This window comes from Mus caroli, chromosome X (genome assembly GCF_900094665.2).
Source record: "Mus caroli chromosome X, CAROLI_EIJ_v1.1, whole genome shotgun sequence".
NCBI classification, from domain to species: Eukaryota; Metazoa; Chordata; class Mammalia; order Rodentia; family Muridae; genus Mus; species Mus caroli.
The window spans coordinates 140,900,786-140,920,090 of NC_034589.1; the positions used below are offsets into that span (position 1 = coordinate 140,900,786).

General features: G+C 44.6%; 1 protein-coding gene across 6 annotated transcripts in view; it reads left to right on the forward strand.

Moving 5' to 3' along the window:
• The window catches only part of Kdm5c (lysine demethylase 5C), a 46,214-nt gene extending 27,416 nt beyond the window's left edge, over positions 1 to 18,798 (forward strand). For 3 of the 6 annotated variants that reach the window (XM_021153597.2, XM_021153598.2, XM_029473066.1), the window contains 14 exons: positions 2,083 to 2,202; positions 2,309 to 2,503; positions 6,216 to 6,397; positions 6,476 to 6,600; positions 6,742 to 6,889; positions 7,554 to 7,659; positions 8,440 to 8,798; positions 9,386 to 9,524; positions 10,006 to 10,185; positions 10,348 to 10,485; positions 10,670 to 11,251; positions 11,518 to 11,596; positions 11,733 to 11,932; positions 12,353 to 14,182. In XM_021153597.2, the coding sequence (XP_021009256.1) occupies positions 2,083 to 2,202; positions 2,309 to 2,503; positions 6,216 to 6,397; positions 6,476 to 6,600; positions 6,742 to 6,889; positions 7,554 to 7,659; positions 8,440 to 8,798; positions 9,386 to 9,524; positions 10,006 to 10,185; positions 10,348 to 10,485; positions 10,670 to 11,251; positions 11,518 to 11,596; positions 11,733 to 11,932; positions 12,353 to 12,718 (2,919 nt within the window). In that variant the 3' untranslated portion in view covers positions 12,719 to 14,182. Of the gene's footprint in view, positions 1 to 2,082; positions 2,203 to 2,308; positions 2,504 to 6,215; positions 6,398 to 6,475; positions 6,601 to 6,741; positions 6,890 to 7,553; positions 7,660 to 8,439; positions 8,799 to 9,385; positions 9,525 to 10,005; positions 10,186 to 10,347; positions 10,486 to 10,669; positions 11,252 to 11,517; positions 11,597 to 11,732; positions 11,933 to 12,352 lie in introns of all 6 variants that reach the window. The other 3 variants (XM_029473065.1, XM_029473067.1, XM_021153599.2) reach the window with 2 other exon arrangements.
• Positions 18,799 to 19,305: the final 507 nt, after the last annotated feature.

Genomic DNA, 19,305 nt, shown 5'->3' on the forward strand with positions numbered 1-19,305 from the left:
ATAGAAATCACAAAGTAGATAAATGGTAGAATTATTAATAAAATTTTAAAAATAAGATTCTTATTTTATATGTATGGCTGTCTTGCCTGCATTTATATCTGTGCACCATGTACATTACTGGTACTCGTGAAAGCCAGAAGAGGGCCTGAAAGTAGGGCTGCAGAAATTGTTAGTCACTATGTGAGTGTTGGCTATTGAATCTGGGTCCTCGGGAAAAGCAGCCAGTTCTCTTAACTGCTGTGCCTCTGTAGCCCTAAAAAAAATTTTCTTGAAGGATTGTTTCTTGAATCAAAGTGGCCTACCTAGTATAGGAATAAAAATAGATCCACACAAAGATAGATCTTGTGAACTTTGTTGTTGTTGTTGTTGTTAAACACCGAGAGCAGAAGAATCACATAAACATCTTGAAGAAGAAACAGGTTTCGATAAGAGATCTTTTAATAGCATTGAAATCTTTTAAAAGACTTCAGAAAGAGTTCAGAACACCTGTAATCTCAGTAGTTGTGAGAATCAAGTAAGATAATTGCCACAAATTCAAGGCTACTGTGGTCTACATACAGAGTACTTAGTCAGCTAGGGCTAGTCTTAAACAACAAAAACCCTTTGAAATGATTTTTATTTTGAAATTCTATATGCAATCAACTGTAAGAGTTAGACTAAACACCTCCCTCCCAAATATGCTTTCTGACCATGTTTAGCCACAGCAAAGTAATAAATCTACAAAGAGCATAGGATCTAGGAAATGAAATCTGTCACAAGATTGAAGGAAGATAAGTGGTACAGATGAGAAAGATAAGAAATCTGTATGAAGCTGGAAGTGTTGATAACGTACCTATAATCCCAGCAGTAGAGTGGCTGAAGCAGGGCTGTGGGTTCAAGCCTAGCCTGAGCTACATATGTAGTAATACCCAATCTCCAAAAAAAGTAACCTCCCTCACACCTCCCCCCAAAACCCAAAGCTGAAAGGTAAAAATGTATAGGAAAGGATGTTTAGACTCTTATCAGAAAGTTAGGACTCAAGTTAGTATATGTATAGAAAACTAAACAAATTGAAAAGGGGGAGAGCTGGTGAGATGGCTCAGTGGGTAAGAGCACCCGACTGCTCTTCCGAAGGTCCAGAGTTCAAATCCCAGCAACCACATGGTGGCTCACAACCATCCGTAACGAGATCTGGCGCCCTCTTCTGGAGTGTCTGAAGACAGCTACAGTGTACTTACATATAATAAATAAATAAATCTTTAAAAAAAAAAAAAAGAAAGAAAAGGGGGAAGCTGATGCTTTTTTGTTGTTTTTAAAAAGAATTTCAGTAGCTGGGTGGTGGTGGCGCACACCTTTAATCCCAGCACTTGGGAGGCATAGACAGGCGGATTTCTGAGTTCGGGGCCAGCCTGGATTACAAAGCGAGTTCCAGGACAGCCAGGGCTATACAGAGAAACCCTGTCTCGAAAAACCAAAAAAAAAAAAATGTAGTTATATGTGTATGTGAGTGCAGATGCCAGTGGAGGTCAGCAAAGGGCATTGGCTCCCCTGGAACTGGAGTTATAGGTGGTTATAAGCCACCCAGTATGGATACTGGGAACTTAACTCTGGTCCTCTGCAAGATCAGTGTACATTCTTAACTGCTGAGCCATTTTTCTAGCCAGCCAACACTACTGTTAATTTAGTCCAGATCCATATTATTTAGATTGGTTAAAGCTATTATTCAAATAATCAGAAGAGATAATTGGGAAGGAGAGAATAATAGCATCTGATGGTTTTATAATAAATATTATAGAAGCATTTGACTCTCAAAGCTGTATTAAAATGAATATCAAATGGAAAACTATGGCCATCTTAGTAGAAAGTGATATTTATAATTTTATTAAAATATTACTAGGAAAGTTGAAGTGATTTAATGCATATATTTCCTGCCACTTGTGACTCAATCACCTTTCAGAACGGAGGCCTGGGACTTTGTTGTCATACTCTCTTTCCTGAAGCTTTCCTTTCTCTCCTTTAGGACGCTGCTTTTAGGTCAAGTTGCCTACAACTTGAAAGCCTCAGTTTATCTTCATGGTCTTAGCCTTTTTTTACCTCCCTTAGGTTGTCCGCACAAACCAGTGTGCAGGAGAATTTGTCATCACTTTTCCTCGTGCTTACCACAGTGGTTTCAACCAAGGCTACAACTTTGCTGAGGCAGTCAACTTTTGCACTGCTGACTGGGTAAGTCTGGAGTGTGGTGGGCTGGTAGGGAGAAGCAGAAAGATAGGGAAGCCGATACACTGCTTCCTTCAAGCTTGGTCAAGTTCAACTTTGAACCTGTCCACAGCTGCCTGCTGGGCGCCAATGCATTGAGCACTACCGCCGACTACGAAGATACTGTGTCTTTTCTCATGAGGAGCTCATTTGCAAGATGGCTGCCTGCCCTGAGAAACTGGACCTGAACCTGGCAGCAGCTGTACATAAGGAGATGTTCATTATGGTGCAAGAGGAGCGGCGTCTACGAAAGGCTCTGTTGGAAAAAGTAAGTGGTGGTGCTTTTGATCCGGGATCCTAGGCTGGTAAAGGTTGGGGAAGAAAAGGGTAAATTCCGGATAGATGAGGCCTCCATTATTCTTGGCATGTAGGGAAAAGAGCTAGGCACACCTGAATTGAAAAACACATTTTATGCTTAGTCTTTATAGTACCTGGCAACTTTACACATCTTTTTAGGTAGCTGAGTGAGTTAAGAATATTTGTTCATTAATTTCAGGCTATGGTTTAGTAGCTATTACCCTTATGCAAAAGACCCATTAAAATAGGCAGGCATATAAACCCTGTTGCTGATCATTTAGTCCCTTCAAGTTACTTAAAATATCACTGATAGTCTCACTTTCCTACCTTGTAAAATGGTAGTAAATATGTAAGCGTGATTTTGTTTTTTTTGAGATGGGGTTTCTCCATGTAGCCCTGGCTATCTTGAAACTTGCTGTGTAGATTAGGCTGGCCTCAAAATCAGATCTACCTTGGCTCTGCCTCCCAGTGTTGGGATCAAAGGTGTGTGCCAGCACGCCCAGCTTAACCTTGATATTTGTAATGGTAGTTGTAAAGCTTGAGTGATTGGATATTTGTAAAAGAATTTATTACTACCCTTGCAGTATACTAACTGCTGGTGTCAGTATATTAATGCATGAAGAAGGTGATTAAAATGTAGAATGTTTCATAGGAAATTCTATTTTATTTATTTTTTGAGACCTGGTATCTTTTGATCCTTCATCACAGTCTCCTGAGACCTGAAATTATTAGGCATGCTCCATCATACCTAGCTTTGTTTTTGTTTTTGTTTTTTTTTTTAATTTGTAAAAGATTTTTGGTGTTGTAATTTATGACTGAGCATAATGGTGCAGACCTTCAGTCCCAGCACTCCAAAGGCAGAGAGGCAGGTGGATGTCTATAAATGTGAGAACAGCCTGGTCTATATAATAAGTTCCAGGCCATCCAAGGCTATATAGTAAGATCCTGTCTCAAAAGGGGTGGGGGGAGGTTTTTTTATTTACTTTTATGTGTATAAGTGTTTTTGCCTGCACATACGTACTCTGTGTGTATGCAGTATGTGTTTAGGTCAAAAGACGGGTGTGAGATCCCCAGGAACTGAAGTTAATGACAGTTGTGAACCACCATGTAGGTACCAGGTCTTCTGCAATAGCAGCAAATGCTCTTAAACTATATTTCTAGCACCCTTAGCTATTTTCTTAATTTCTAATTGTCTGTTAACTTGGATAAAATAATGCTATCAAGTAGAAAATGACCCTACTCCAATAGATTTTCCCATATGTGTGGATCAGTTGTGTGTGGCCCAGTGGCTATTACTGTTCTACCTACCTGGTTAGGGAACTGCTGTAATGAGGATCCTCCATGAGATGATGTTAGAAATTTAGTATTAGAGCTCAATGGCATAGTACCACCTAGCATGTGGAAGATACTGTGTTTAATTGCAAAAGAGAAAAAACTACAAAGAATGCTGGTCCTAAGGGATCCTGAGTGGCCTGTTTTCAGGGTAATGCATTTTTAGTTTAAAGTTCATGTACAGGCTGGTTATGGTGGTGCTTGCCCTATAACCTCAGCATTTAGCAAGCATATAGAGGAGGATTACCCTAAGTTTCAGGCCAGCCCAGGCTACATAGCAAAGCTTGTCTTAAAGCATACACACATAAGACACATTCACAACTTTGCTGAGTGTTAGATCTAGGCCAAGTTTCAGCTATAGTAATGTTGGAAGTGTGTGGCTTCTCATTTGTTGTTTTTTTGGTTTGGTTTGGTTTGGTTTTTCGAGACAGGGTTTCTCTGCGTAGCCCTGGGTGTCCTGGAACTCACTTTGTAGACCAGGCTGGCCCCGAAACTCACAAATCTGCCTGCCTCTGCCTCCCGAGTGCTGGGATTAAAGGCTTGCGCCACCACTGCCCGGCTCATTTGTTATATTAGTTGGTAAATTTCTTGGCTTTTCCATGTGTCATATCCTCTACATTATTAAATGATAACTCCATGCTATGTCACAGTATGAAAAGGAACAAAATCAAGTTTGTAAGGATAGAGACCTACCTTCCTATTTGGACAGAATTCTGTACATTTGACACTTAACTCAAAGATGAGTTCTGGACACGATAATCATGAGATCTTTAAGAGATGATATGTGGTTTTAGGTGATTTGTTTTTGTTTGTTTGTTTGTTATTGAGACATAGTTTCTCTGTGTAGCCCTGGCTGTCCTGGAACTCACTCTGTAGCCCAGGCTGGCCTCCAACTCAGAAATCCGCCTGCCTCTGCCTCCCGAGTGCTGGGATTAAAGGCCCACCGCCTGGCAATCTACTAAATTCTTAATTGAAATACTTAAAACAATCTAATAAGGATGATAGTTACTGCTGACAAGAGCATAAACAAATCTAGAAAGATTTAAATAATCTTCACATGATGAATGGGTGGCGACCCATTAGTGGAGCAAGATCTGTAATTTTTGTTGACCTCATGCCTTACATAGAAGTTTGAAGAAATTTTACTAATTAAAAAATAGAAGCTGGGCAGTGGTGGTGCACACCTTTAATCCCAGTACTTGGGAGGCAGAGGCAGGCGGATTTCTGAGTTTGAGGCCAGCCTGGTCTACAGAGTGAGTTCCAGAACAGCCAGGGCTACACAGAGAAACCCTGTCTCAAAAAAAAAAAGAAAGAAAGCTATGGTAGCATAATTCAGTAAGTTATGCTTCCTGAGCACAGGTAAGTCCTGAGGCTTAAAGTTGGTGTGTAAGACAAAGCTATTGGAGCCAACATTTCTTCTTAAAATTCCTGAAGTTGCTCATAATTGCTGTCTTCAGTGATGCCAACGTATTTGCATATTTGGCTTTTCATTTTTAGGCATGGATTGCTTTTTTTAATCTAAAAAAAAAAAAGCACACCAAAAACCCCCGAAACCCAGAAGTTGTTCTTCTGTAAGCCCTATTGGTGCCCAGTGTTTCCATTTGCTAAGCATGAGTAGTATCTAAAACATGTGACTATTGAGGAACTGAAGCCAGCATCGTTTCCTAGGACAGACCTTACATTTCCACCTCTACTGCCTAGATGTACAGTCTTCATCTCTCTCACTAAAAGACCATTTGTTCTCATTTTAATCTCTTTTTGATTGTTTTTGTTTTAAACATTTTAATTGGTTTTCTTTTTTTCATTATTGGGTATGTGGTGCATGTACAGTAGTGAGCCTATGGAGGTACGAAGACAACTTTGGGGAGTCCGTCTTTTTCCTTCTTCCTTAACATGGCTTCTGGGAATTGAACTCAGGCTGCCAGGCTTATGCAACAAGAGCCTTTATCTGCTGACTCATCTCACTTGTCCTTGGTTTTAGTCTTGTGAAATATTTAGCTATATTGCCCTGGCTGGCCTTGAGTTCACAATAATCCTTCTGCCTCATCCTTCTGAATGCTGGAATTATAAGTATTTGCCACATTGTCCAGCTCCTAATCTGAATCTTACCCAAATTTTTCTATCTTCTTCTTTTTTTTTTTTTTTGTCCTGAAGTCCATACTGATCTTGTCAATTATGATCCATCAGAACCCCTGCTTTGAGATTGTAGAGTTGACAGAAGGCAGATGTGATGTGAAGCTTGGCTTTCCAGTCTTCACAACCATCATGAAAGATTTGAGTTACTCTGATAATGAGATGGGATTTCTGCCACCTTGTCTGTTTCTGAACAATGTGTGGGTTGTATGCCCCAGGGTATCACCGAGGCTGAGCGAGAGGCTTTTGAGCTGCTTCCAGATGATGAACGTCAGTGCATAAAGTGCAAGACCACATGTTTCCTATCTGCCCTGGCTTGCTATGACTGCCCAGATGGCCTTGTCTGCCTTTCTCATATCAATGACCTCTGCAAGTGCTCCAGTAGCCGCCAGTACCTTCGGTAAGTCTAGGACCTATGTGAAGGAAGTAGGAGAGTGCCAAGTTGGGCTAAAGTGTACTCTACCCTGTGCTTTTCCAGGTATCGGTACACCTTGGATGAGCTGCCTGCCATGCTGCATAAACTGAAAGTTAGAGCTGAGTCCTTTGACACCTGGGCTAACAAAGTACGAGTGGCCCTGGAGGTGGAAGATGGGCGGAAGCGCAGTGAGTGACTGGGGGTGGGGGTTGGAATGGGGCGGATAGAGGGACTCTTCAGACAAGTTCTATTCTTGTTTCTTCTGTATCTCTGGCCCTTCTCCTCTGCCTTGAATTAATATTGCCTAATCCTTCTTACTCTTTCTCCAGGCCTGGAAGAACTGAGAGCACTAGAATCTGAGGCTCGTGAGCGAAGGTTTCCTAACAGTGAGCTTCTACAGCGACTGAAAAACTGCCTGAGTGAAGCAGAGGCTTGTGTGTCCCGGGCTCTGGGATTGGTCAGTGGCCAGGAAGCTGGGTATGTTGATGTGAGGCGAAAAGTGTGTTACAAGTGGTGGATTCTAAATACAGTGGGGTCCTTGGAACATTAGCAGGAAGTTGCCAAGTATGAGGTGATAGCCTGGGAAGTACTGCAGAGTACAAGGACAGGTAACTTTTCATGGAGAATGAGAGCCTTGTCAATAAGAAAAATTAGAAGTGTTTATAATCAGCATCTGTAGAAGATTTGAGAGGTAGGTTGAGGGAGTTTGTGGGCAGGGAGGAGTATGGGAGGTTTAAGGGCTAGAATAGGACACAAACAAGAAAAGCAGCATAGTTGCAGTAGACAGTGGATTGTAAAGTCTAGGGGCTTGCAGTGTACCTTCCTGTTTATCTAGTATATGAGGCTTGGGGTTCTCTCTCCAGCTCCATGCAGGTTAGTGGGGATGTAAGAATAAAGTGTGGCTTCTGTTAGCATCACTAGCTTATAAGCTCCTTCACCCTCCAACTGTTTCCCTTTCTGCTCCTATCCCTTCACCCTATAAATAGGCTTAGATTTAAAAACCCTCCCTGTAGCCTAGGCAATTGTGGGAACATTGAGACACAAGATTGAAGTTGAACAGATACAGTGAAGAGTGGTTTTGGCACACATGAAAGGAGGGACCTGGGTTTGCATCTGAAATCTCATACATGAAACTCCATAGCCCTGACAGGGAGGCTGGCCTACAGATGACCCTGGCTGAGCTACGGGATTTTCTGGGCCAGATGAACAACCTGCCCTGTGCCATGCACCAGATTGGGGATGTCAAGGTGAGGAGAGGTGGGTTTAGGTAAGACAGGGTGCATGTGTGAGAAAATAGTGCAAAGAATGAGCAAGGTTTTAGGTTTGGGATTTGGGACAAGGAACAGAGATATGAGTACAAGCTGTTGAGACAATGGAAGGTTTACCTGAGGAAGTAAAAGGTAACAAAGGTGCTTATTGAGCCTGAAACAATAAATAAAGTTTATAAAAATAGAAGTAGGGGGCTGGAGAGATGGCTCAGCGGGTAAGAGCCCTGATTGCTCTTCTGAAGGTCCTGAGTTCAAATCCCAGCAACCACATGGTGGCTCACAACCACCTGTAATGAGATCTGATGCCCTCTTCTGGTGCGTCTGAGGATAGCTAAGGTGACTTATATATAATAATAAATAAATCTTTAAAAAAAAAATAGAAGTAGGATGGAGAAGGCAGGGGACCCCAGAGTGAGCATGAGGGTTTTATATAGCATAATATTTCTTACGGTGGAGGGTCTCTTGGTGCTTTGAGAACAGAGTCCCATGTAGAGAGAAGTAAAGTACAAATTTATGATCAATCATGAATAAACCTGCCTAGGAATATACATTTTAATGCATTCCGTAGGCTATTGTAATGAGCAGTCAAATGTTACAGGAACTACTGTTTTAGAGTTCAGACAGTGACAGTTCAGTCCATGGCAGATTTCCATTTCTCAAAAGGTTGTGTTGGGAGGTGCTGGAACAGGATGTGTTGTGGGTCCTCTTAAGTGGCCTCATCTGAAGGGTTTGTTCTTTATTCATCCTGTGTTCTGGTAGGGTATTCTGGAACATGTGGAAGCCTACCAGACTGAGGCCCGTGAGGCCCTGGTCTCACAGCCTTCCAGTCCAGGGCTGCTGCAGTCCTTGTTGGAGAGAGGACAACAGCTGGGTGTGGAGGTACCTGAAGCCCAGCAGCTCCAAAGGCAGGTGGAACAGGCGCGGTGGCTGGATGAGGTAAAACGCACGCTGGCTCCCTCTGCCCGAAGGGGTACCCTGGCCATCATGAGGGGACTGTTGGTTGCGGGCGCCAGTGTAGCCCCTAGCCCTGCTGTGGATAAGGCCCAGGCAGAGCTTCAGGAGCTGCTGACCATCGCTGAACGCTGGGAAGAGAAAGCCCACCTCTGCTTAGAGGCCAGGTAAGTCCAACCCTTCCCCTCCCTGCCATTCTTTACTTTCAAATTTTAGTGGAGAATCTGAAGAAAATGGCTGTGGGTGGCCTTGGGCATCACTCCCCAGTGTAGGTATATTGAGTTTCTCTGCTCTTTTGTTTCTGGTCTTGGTTTTTAGTTTTGTTTGTTTGTTTGTTTTTTCTTTGTTTCTTTTTCTTTTTAAGTCTGAATACATAGAGGCAGAGGTAGGCTGGGGTGTGTGTGTGTAGCCCAGTACCAATAGACCAGCATGTAAACATGCTCAGAAGCACAGGAAACAAGCAGATGAGTGGATATTTGTAAAAAAATGCCACAGGATACACAAGTGATCAGAGTGTAAACTTCTAGCAGGCTGACAGAGTGGCAAACGTAGGTGCAAGAGCTATGGTGGAGGATATGTGGGTGCATGCAATCTGAAGTAAGCAGAACCTGGCAACCATCTTTACCAACATCAAAGCACAGAAGTGGCAGAAAGAATAACAAGAGCACAGCTGTGTACAGCTACTGATCAGGCTGTGCTCTGATCCATAGAGCAAACTGGCCTGTTCCCCTGCCCCTTCTTTTCTTGTTTTTAGGCAGAAGCATCCACCAGCCACACTTGAGGCCATAATCCATGAAGCAGAAAACATCCCTGTTCACTTGCCCAATATCCAGTCTCTCAAGGAGGCTCTTGCTAAGGCCCGGGCATGGATTGCTGATGTGGATGAGATCCAAGTAAGGACCACCCCCATCCACACCTAGATTTTCCATGTTGCTAGAAGAGATGATATACAGGCTTGTGCTGTGTTGCATGGTTAGAGAGAGGGATGAGATACCACATATTGTGAGGAGGCAAAATGTTTGCAGAACAATATTAAGAGAGGGTCTTCTGAGGCTGGCCTGAAGGATGTGAGGGGCTGGCCGGGATGTGGATGGTAGAGCAAGGAGACAGGTATTATGAGAGTAGAAAGGGACAGGTACCTGGCAGTAGGTAGAAAAGGAAGACCACAAAAGGATAGTCCAGTATCCCTGAAGGCTGACTGGCTACCTGGACTGAGCCAGGTGTCATGCATGGTAGAGGGTACTCCTGAGGACAATGTTATTTGTTTCTGCTTTGAGATTATGAGGGCAAACCATCTTCCCAGCTCAGACCAGACATAGAGAATTAGGAGATATTTGCAAGTTCAACTTGCCCTTTTCTCTCACCTGTGCTCAGAATGGTGACCACTACCCTTGCTTGGATGACTTGGAGGGCCTCGTAGCTGTGGGTCGGGACCTCCCTGTGGGGCTGGAGGAACTGAGACAGCTAGAGCTACAGGTATTGACAGCACACTCCTGGAGAGAAAAGGCCTCCAAGACCTTCCTCAAGAAGAACTCCTGCTATACATTATTGGAGGTGAGATCTAGCACTTTTACCTATAGCCTCTTTTTATAAGACTTACTTGTTTTGAGGTAGTTTATATGAGAATATGAGTTTTTGAGGGGGCATGGGTGAGGGGAGGAAAGAATCCGGGGAGGTAGGGAAGCCTGGTCATTTGCCTCTGTCTGCCTGCCTCAGGTGCTCTGCCCGTGTGCAGACGCCGGCTCAGACAGCACCAAACGCAGCCGGTGGATGGAGAAGGAGCTGGGGTTGTACAAATCTGACACAGAGCTGTTGGGGCTGTCTGCGCAGGACCTCAGGGACCCAGGCTCTGTGGTAAGAAGCTTAGATACAGATGGGTAAAGAGCCTGGTGATGATTGTCTGAACCCTGTGACCATGGGCAGACCACTTGCTTCCTGAGCTCAGTTTTCCTGGTTTGGGAGTGGTTTGGGTATTGCATTCAGAGAATGAAAGAATCAGATTGTTTACCTATTCTTCCCCCTTTCCTGGGCACGGCAGATCGTGGCCTTCAAAGAGGGGGAGCAGAAGGAGAAGGAAGGGATACTGCAGCTTCGTCGTACAAACTCAGCCAAGCCAAGTCCACTGGCACCGTTGACAACAGCCTCCTCTACAGCTTCTATCTGCGTGTGTGGGCAAGTGCCAGCTGGGGTGGGAGCTCTGCAGTGTGACCTGTGTCAGGACTGGTTCCATGGGCGCTGTGTGACAGTACCCCGCCTCCTCAGCTCCCAGAGGTCCAGTCTTCCCTCATCCCCACTGCTGGCCTGGTGGGAATGGGACACCAAATTCTTGTGCCCTCTGTGTATGCGCTCACGGCGCCCACGCTTGGAAACCATCCTGGCACTGCTGGTAGCCCTACAGAGACTGCCTGTGCGGCTGCCTGAGGGTGAGGCTCTACAGTGCCTCACAGAGAGAGCCATCAGCTGGCAAGGCCGTGCCAGACAGGTTTTGGCCTCTGAGGAAGTGACTGCTCTGTTGGGACGGCTGGCTGAACTCCGCCAACGGCTACAGGCTGAATCCAAGCCTGAGGAATCCCTGGCTTACCCTTCAGATGGTGGAGAAGGCACTGGCAATATGCCTAAGGTGAGCTGCTTAGCCTAGCTCTTAACTTCAAATTCATGTCCCCCTAACTCTGCCCCTGTTTCTCCTGTTTTAAATCTCCTTTGGCTCAGCCTTTTTGTTCCATCCTATTATCTGTCCAAATTCCTAAACCCTGCTCTCAGCTGACACCCCATGTTTGCCTTCCTCCAAGAGATAGTCTTCCAGGTTTGGCATGGGTGAAGGAAGAGTAGGGCCTGGCTCTTCAGTTCAGTTACCCCTTGCCTTTTCCTGATCTTGATATTTGATAGGTCCAGGGGCTGTTGGAGAATGGGGACAGTGTGACCAGTCCTGAAAAGGTAGCCACAGAGGAGGGCTCAGGTAAGAGAGGTAGGTCTAGCTGTAGTGTGAGTGGGATGTTGAATGGATATTATCAGTGTGGCCCCTGATGTCCTCAGCTCTGTTATAGCGGTGTAGGATTAGACCAAGAGAAGCCTCTAATCCATCCTGTCCCTGCATCTTCCAGATCTGGAGCTGCTATCCTCAATATTACCACAGTTGTCTGGCCCTGTGTTGGAACTGCCTGAGGCAACCCGAGCCCCACTGGAGGAACTTATGATGGAAGGGGATCTGCTTGAGGTGACCCTAGATGAGAATCATAGCATCTGGCAGCTGCTGCAGGCTGGGCAGCCTCCAGACTTGAAGAGGGTCCAGACACTTCTGGAGGTAAGGAGAGGAGCCATTATTGACATGGCCTGGTCAGGCCAAGTAGGCAGAGAGCCCTGACTACTTGCCGTGTACGCAAGGAGAGGGAGAGTGGGATAGGATTTTGCTAGCTAGCCTTAGAATTCGTGGCTTTTTTTTTTGTTTTGTTTTTGGTTTTTGGTTTTTGGTTTTTGGTTTTTTCGAGACAGGGTTTCTCTTTATAGCCCTGGCTGTCCTGGAACTCACTCTGTAGACCAGGCTGGCCTCGAACTCATAAATCTGCCTGCCTCTGCCTCCCAAGTGCTGGAACTGAAGGCGTGTGCCACCACTGCCTGGCTCATGGCAATCTTCCTGCTTTAGCCTTGCAAGTGCTGGGATTACAGTCATGCACCACCAGACCCCACTTACAATTTGGTCTTTTTTTGCCTTCTGTGTTCACAGCTGGAGAAGGCAGAGCGCCATGGGAGTCGGACACGAGGCCGAGCCCTAGAGAGGAGACGACGGAGAAAGGTGGATCGGGGTGGGGAGCCGGATGACCCGGCACGAGAGGAGCTAGAGCCAAAGAGGGTACGAAGCTCAGGACCAGAAGCCGAGGAAGTCCAGGAGGAAGAGGAGCTGGAGGAGGAGACTGGGGGTGAGGTCCCTCCTGTACCCTTCCCCAACAGTGGCAGCCCCAGCACCCAGGAGGACCAGGATGGCTTAGAACCAGTGTTAGAGGCTGGTTCTGACACCTCAGCCCCTTTCTCTACTCTGACTTCCCGGCTGTTGATGTCCTGCCCGCAGCAGCCATCTCTGCAACAATTGTGACAGTGGCTGAGCCTAGCACAGACCCCAACAAAGATCCTTCCTTGGCCTCAAGGATCCTTTCTGACCATCAAGCCTGCTTCTTGGAGGTGGGCGGGTAGGTGGAGAGACTTCCCCCTCACCACCATCCCCAAGATCGTGACTTTTATATTCTGACTCCAAGGTATTGTTCAGACCTCAGCTCCTGGGGGCCGGCCCCTGGAGTCCTGCGTCCCTGGTAACCTCTAACCAGCATTCCCAGACACCAGAGGCAGATAGACAGGTGGGCAGGGGATCTACTGGGGCTGGGCCAGCACCATTCCAGAGACAAATCCAGGGCACATGCAAACTGGGGGACCTCTCCCTTATCCCCAGTTCTGACCCTGGGTCAGGCCATGCTACACTAACCTTCCCTCCCCTACTTCACACTTTTGCTTCCCCCCCCCTCCATTTTACTTCTTTCATCTTTTCCCTTCCCCTTACTGTTCCACCCAGGAGGAGGAAACTTCACATAGCTGTCCTCGCCTTTTTATTTTAAATGAATTTTGTTGGGGTTGAGCAGGGCTGCCTATGGTCTGAAGGCTTTTGGTGCTTGTCCACACACCCACCTCAACCCTTCCTGCCCATCCTCCCCTATCTCCTTTCCTCCTCCTGGGTTCATGCTGTAATAAAGAAGATTGTTGGTGTGTAATTAATTTGTTCAAAAGGAGAAAAAAAAAGCAAAACAAGAAACTTTGTTTCAACTAAAGCCTATTTTAATTTTATTTTATTATTTTCCTCATTAGAAATAAAACCCTTAGGAATGTTTTTTTTTTTTTTTTTGGAAACATGTTTCTGAAGTGCATTTCTCTTCAAAAAGAGAGCAGAACCTTCCTCGCCTGTTAATGGAGCAGCTGCAGTGCCAGTTAGTAGTAGTGCCAGGGCCAGGGAAGCAGGGCTCTGAATTTGAATCTTACCAACTTCTCTCTAACCTTGGAAAAGATTTCCTTCCTGGTCTTCCCCCAAGCCATTTCAGACTGGTGGGCACTGGCCCCCTTTGATAATTTGCACAACAGCTTCCCCTAGCTTTGTGCTCTTGATTTTCTATTCTCTGGGGGACTTTTTCTTCATGGCTTTATTGAGGTAGAGTTTCCATGCTATAAAGTTCAGCTGTTTTAAATATGTAATTTGGTGAGTCAGACCATCCTTGATGTTTCTCCATTAGTTCTTTCTGCCCCTAATGAATGTGTGGTTAATTTGTAACGTCTGTGTCACTGTTAAACTGCTCTATTGAGATGAAATGTGCATAGATACAGTTCATCCACTTCAAGTATACAATTCAGTGACTTTTAGTATATTTCAGTCATTGAATGAATCATCACTGCAAAAAGTTTTAGAATGTTTTTACAACCCTCAGAAGAAACCCCACATTGCCTAGGTATTTCCTCCTTACTCCCATTTGTCTCTTCTGGACATTTTATATAAATGAAATTATACAATATGTGATCCTTTTGTGTCTGGCTTCTTTGACTTGGCATAGTAGCTTCAAGCCTATTAATAGTCCTACAGTAGTTGTATTTTCACCCTTCTGAGCCTGAAAGAAGGGACTATGCTTGATCAGGGACTGACCTCTGAAATACATGTTTTTGTGGGTATCTATATGCATTTTTCTCAGATTAAGACCCACCAGATTGCATCATATTCATGAAGGAACCATAACCCTCTAAAGACTAAGAACACTCTTATGGTTCTGAGAGTTCTCTGCCCAGAGTTTACCTAGGAGATACAGGAGGAAGCAAAAGCTTGGAGGCCCTGTTTCACTAGCTAACTTCCAGGCATCCCTGGCTTCTCCAAGGCTTTTCCTCTTCTCAAGGTTGTATGAGGTGTTACAGGCTAAAGTCAAGTCTTGATCCCTAGCTCAGGAACTCAGCACACCAGCACTCTTACTTTGCCCTTCCTCATTTATATCTTCAGAAGGATTATTTGGCTCCATTTCTCCCCTTTCCCAGGATTTCCAGTTGCTAGAAATGTAGTGATATATCTCACTCACCCTCTTTGGGTGGCTTTCAGGGGTGGGAGCATGGCTTAGACCTACCTGCCTTACTGAGTCTTTTAGTCTATGTTGAAAGGTAAACACCAGTAAACAGGGAACACCCCTGCCCTGGGTCCACTTTGATACTAAGTTTCAATCAAGGGTCTTGCCTTTGCCCAGCCATTGGTTTCCATTGAGAGTTGGAGGTAGCAGAAGAGACACCCAAAGGAGCTTGATATTTTACTACCACTCTAGTCCATGGAAGCTAGGCACAGGAAGAAGCGGCCAAAGGAAAGGTAAAGATGGTGCCTACAACCTACAACATCTCCTAGGCTAGTGAACTTCTCAGGCCAAAGTAGGGGTCCTCTGTGGTATGGGCCTGTCCCTTACTAATTTTCAGGCAGCCGTTCGCAGCATTTCCCTGACATATCCCTTATACACTTTCTGCTCCTTTCACAGTGTACATGTAGCCATTATTGATTCAAAACTGTCTTAATTAGGTTTCTGTTGCTGTGATAAAACACCACAACCAAAAACAACTTGGGGAAGAAAGGGTTTATTTCATCTTACAGCTTGTAGTCCATCCAGGGAAGGAGGCAGGAACTTAGAGGCAGGAGTTGATGCAGAGGCCATGGAGGAGTGCTGCTTACTGGCTTGCTCATCATGATTTGCTCAGCCTACATACTGCACCCAGGACCACCAGCCCAAGGATGGCACAGCCCTGTGAGCTAGGTCCTGCAATATCAGACGTCAATAAAGAAAATGCACCCTGGGCTTGCCCAAAGGCCAATCTGAAGGGGGCAACTTCTCAATTGTTTTTCCCTTCTCCTCCAGGAGAGCACCAAGTGAGTGGGCAAGTTTTACCCTGAGTCATTTAGTTTACAGATACCATCTTGCTTCTCCATCCTACCAGACAGTTCACTCCTGCCAGGATACAGGATAGCACCTGAGTATGCAGGGGTGGAAAGAGATACTGTGCTTCTATTAAGGACAAATCTCTCCCTCCTCCCGTTCCCCATTCTCTCTTACTGAGACAGAGTCTGTAGCCCTGGCTGGCCTGGAACTCACTATGTAGACCAGGCTGGCCTCAAACTCACAGGAGGCCTGCCTCTGCCTCCTGAGTGCTTGGATTAAAGATGTGCCACCACATCCAGCATCTAAATTCCTCTCTTGGCCCAACTTTGCATTTCTTCCTGTCTAGCTTTTCAGTGTCTCCACTGTGCCTTAAATCATGTCCAAAACACTAGGTTTAATGAGTTTTTTTTCCCCTACCTACCTGAAAGTACCTATTCTGAGAGTTCCTGGAGGAGAAAAACAAGAACCATGTCTGAGTCCTCTGCTACTTCAAGGCTGGGGGTTGGGAGGATGGGAATCTTGTATGGTCAGTTCAGAAAGAGGCAGATCAAGCAGCATTTCCAACCCTACACTGCATGTGAATTCTGTTCCTTATGCACTGTATGGAGTCTGCTGATCCAGGATGACACTCTGGAAGTCATTTGGGTCTGGACCAAGACCACCAGAGCCCTGAAAGAGAAACATTAACCATGTGTCCTAGAAGACCTGAAATTAGGGGGTGCTTAAATCCTGGGTGCCACACTCAAGTATATAAGATACTTGGCAAGTTCTGAGTAAGCATATAAGGAATAGACCCCTAGGGCAATATGCTGGGCCCAGCCAAAACATGACAGGGTTGCGATAACCATTTTCGATGCAAAATAAAGCCCTATTTATTTCAGAGGGGGGTCTAAGTAATTGGTGTGCCACCAGACTATTGTTCATAATGGAACTTTACTGTTAGTCAACTGGGACATCAGCAATGCCAGCTAGGTAGAAGCTTGTATTGCTATTGTTCTGTGGCATCATTCCCATGCCTGTCTCCCATGACTGTCTGTGTTCAGTGTGTATTACTGTAAGACAGTAACATGGTTGGCACATACCTTTAAAACCAAACCTATGGAAGTAAGAGCAGGTAAGATTGCAAATTTGAAACTAGCCTGAGTTGTAGAGTGGGACCCTGTCTCAAACAAAAGTCAAAACTGCCAATAAAGCAACATTTAGCTGACTTCAAGGTCATTCACAGGCATCAATCAAGATGTCAGCCAGCGCAGCTGTCATCTTCTGGCATATTGGGTTAGGATGTACTTAGAAGTTCTGTAGTTGGCAGGACTCAGTTTCTTACAGGTTCAATCAGTTTCTTGAATGTGGGTGGATTTTTCACAGGGCAGCTCACAATATGGCTGATTGTTTTATGAGATCAAGATGGGCAAGAAACAGAAATGACTATCTCAGAAATAACATTCCATTGTTTTTTGCAATTGACAATATTAATTAGAAGCCATTAAGAGGGAAAGGGGGGGAGGTCTAGACCATATTCAGAAGGAAGGAATTAAGAGGATGGGGTTCATTGGGGGGGTCATCTTGGAGATGAACTATTATGGTTTGCTCTCTGATACTTAATCTCATTCATGTTCCATCCATGTACAAAATATATCTACTCCTTAAGTTTTCTTTCTTACATCACATCCCATTACTGCATAACCTCAAAGGTGCTAAATATGAATGAATTGCCTTGGGCACAATCCCTACATATGGCTCAAGTACTGTTTTTCTCTATGGATGGAACTGTGAAATGTGAAAATACGCATTATCCATCCCTACCACTTCCTAATATACAATGGTGGGAAGGCATATACAGACATTCCAGTTCAAAAAGGGCAAAGGATATGTGTGTGCCTGTAGCAGGTGGAAACAGGAGCTGTTTCCAAACTGGTCCGTTACAAGTTAAATCCATCTGGGCATATGAAGTTCCTTGAATTGATTCCAAAACTGAGGATGGTTTTTCATACACCTGTCTCTGCTTTCTGGGCTCTTGCTGTCACCTGTGATTCTTCATGAGAGGTAGCACATGCTTGCAACCAAGATTTTTTTTCTGTTTCCTGTCAGAATTTTGGAGGACCAGGACTGACTTCTTGCAGTGCATGTGTAATCAATTATCAAGGCAAAGGACTTCTTTGTTGGCATGTTGAGCGTTCAACAGTAAACTACAATGAGATTGGCCTTCAGGGCAACCCTGACTTAGAGCCCATGCCTGCTATCATGGCCACTTTGTTCAGAAGCCTATTGGCAAAGATAAAGGTGACAGGATAGAGATTGGCCACAACCATAGAATGGAATATCTCTTTTGAGATTTTTCTATACTGGTGCTTGTTTACATGGGTCATGAAAATTCTCACTGTGCTCATTCCAAAATGGACAGCTATTTGCATAGGCCTTTTTCCTCAGATGTCTCTTCAGCATTTCAGTCTTGTTATTTCCAAATCCTTGACTATGCAGACATGAGCCAGCAAGCTGTCTATGCTTTTGACTGTTTCTGTAATAGTAATCAACCCAAAGTGGAGCTGTAACTCTGAAACTAGCCACTTGTAGCAGAGGCTAGCATGTCCTGCAGAACATCTGTAAGCCAAGTGTGACTATTGTATCCCTTAGTTGTCTGGTCTCAAGGAACCTCCCCATGGGGTCTCAAAGGAGGAAAAAGGGATGACAATGTAGCAAGTGTGAGTTTCCAGACCTGCACATAATTTAGCGGACCTGATGGAACAGTTGCAAATTATTGTTTGATGTCATGCGCTCAGATGTTCATTTGAGAAAATGAAAAAGTCCACTTTTCTATTTTTATTTTTCTTTGCTTCTGAGATCTTGCTACTTGCAGTTTTGCCCTCTATTTTTGTTTGTTTTGTCTTATAAATATGTTGTATCTTGGGCCAGTGAGATGGCCCAGTGGGTAAAAGCACTTGCTACACGAGCCTGGTGGCCTGAATTCAATCCCAGGGATCCACGTGGTAAGAGAGAATCAACTCATGCAAGTTGTCCTGGTCACCATTTGTGTGCGTGCACACATAAAATAGATGTAATAAAAATAATTTCTAAAATGTTGTATCTCTTTATTTTCTGTTGCTTCCCAGAGGAGAAATGAGTCTTCCTCCCCTACCAGGGCCCTTCTCTTCTTTATGTCATGTATATTGTGTATATTTACATGATGTATCCAGAAACTGGAAAAAATCTCCTGGACCAATAAAATGACTCAGGACAAAAACTTCATGTATACTCTAATTCCACTCTAACTGGTGGACTGTAAAGATAGTCTGGGCCAGCAGAGATTAACAGTTAATCATAATCAATACTTGTGTATTTCAAGAGATGTGGGTATTTTTTTTTTTATGTCACCAAAACAGAGGCAAAGGAAGGGAGGGAAATTTTGACTACACTTTTTAAAAATACGTGTGAAGGTTTACTTTTTTTTTTTTTTTTTTGGTTTTTCGAGACAGGGTTTCTCTGTGTAGCCCTGGCTGTCCTGGAACTCACTTTGTAGACCAGGCTGGCCTCGAACTCAGAAATCCGCCTGCCTCTGCCTCCCGAGTGCTGGGATTAAAGGCGTGCGCCACCACGCCCGGCTTGAAGGTTTACTTTAAAGGGGCCCTTTTCCTTTAAAGGGTTTCTGCGAACTAAAAGAAAGGCTAGGACTCTGCATTTTGGTACCTAGACAAGCTTTCCTTAGCAGTGCTAGACTTTGTTATATAACCAGTAGGCCGTTTTGTTTGTT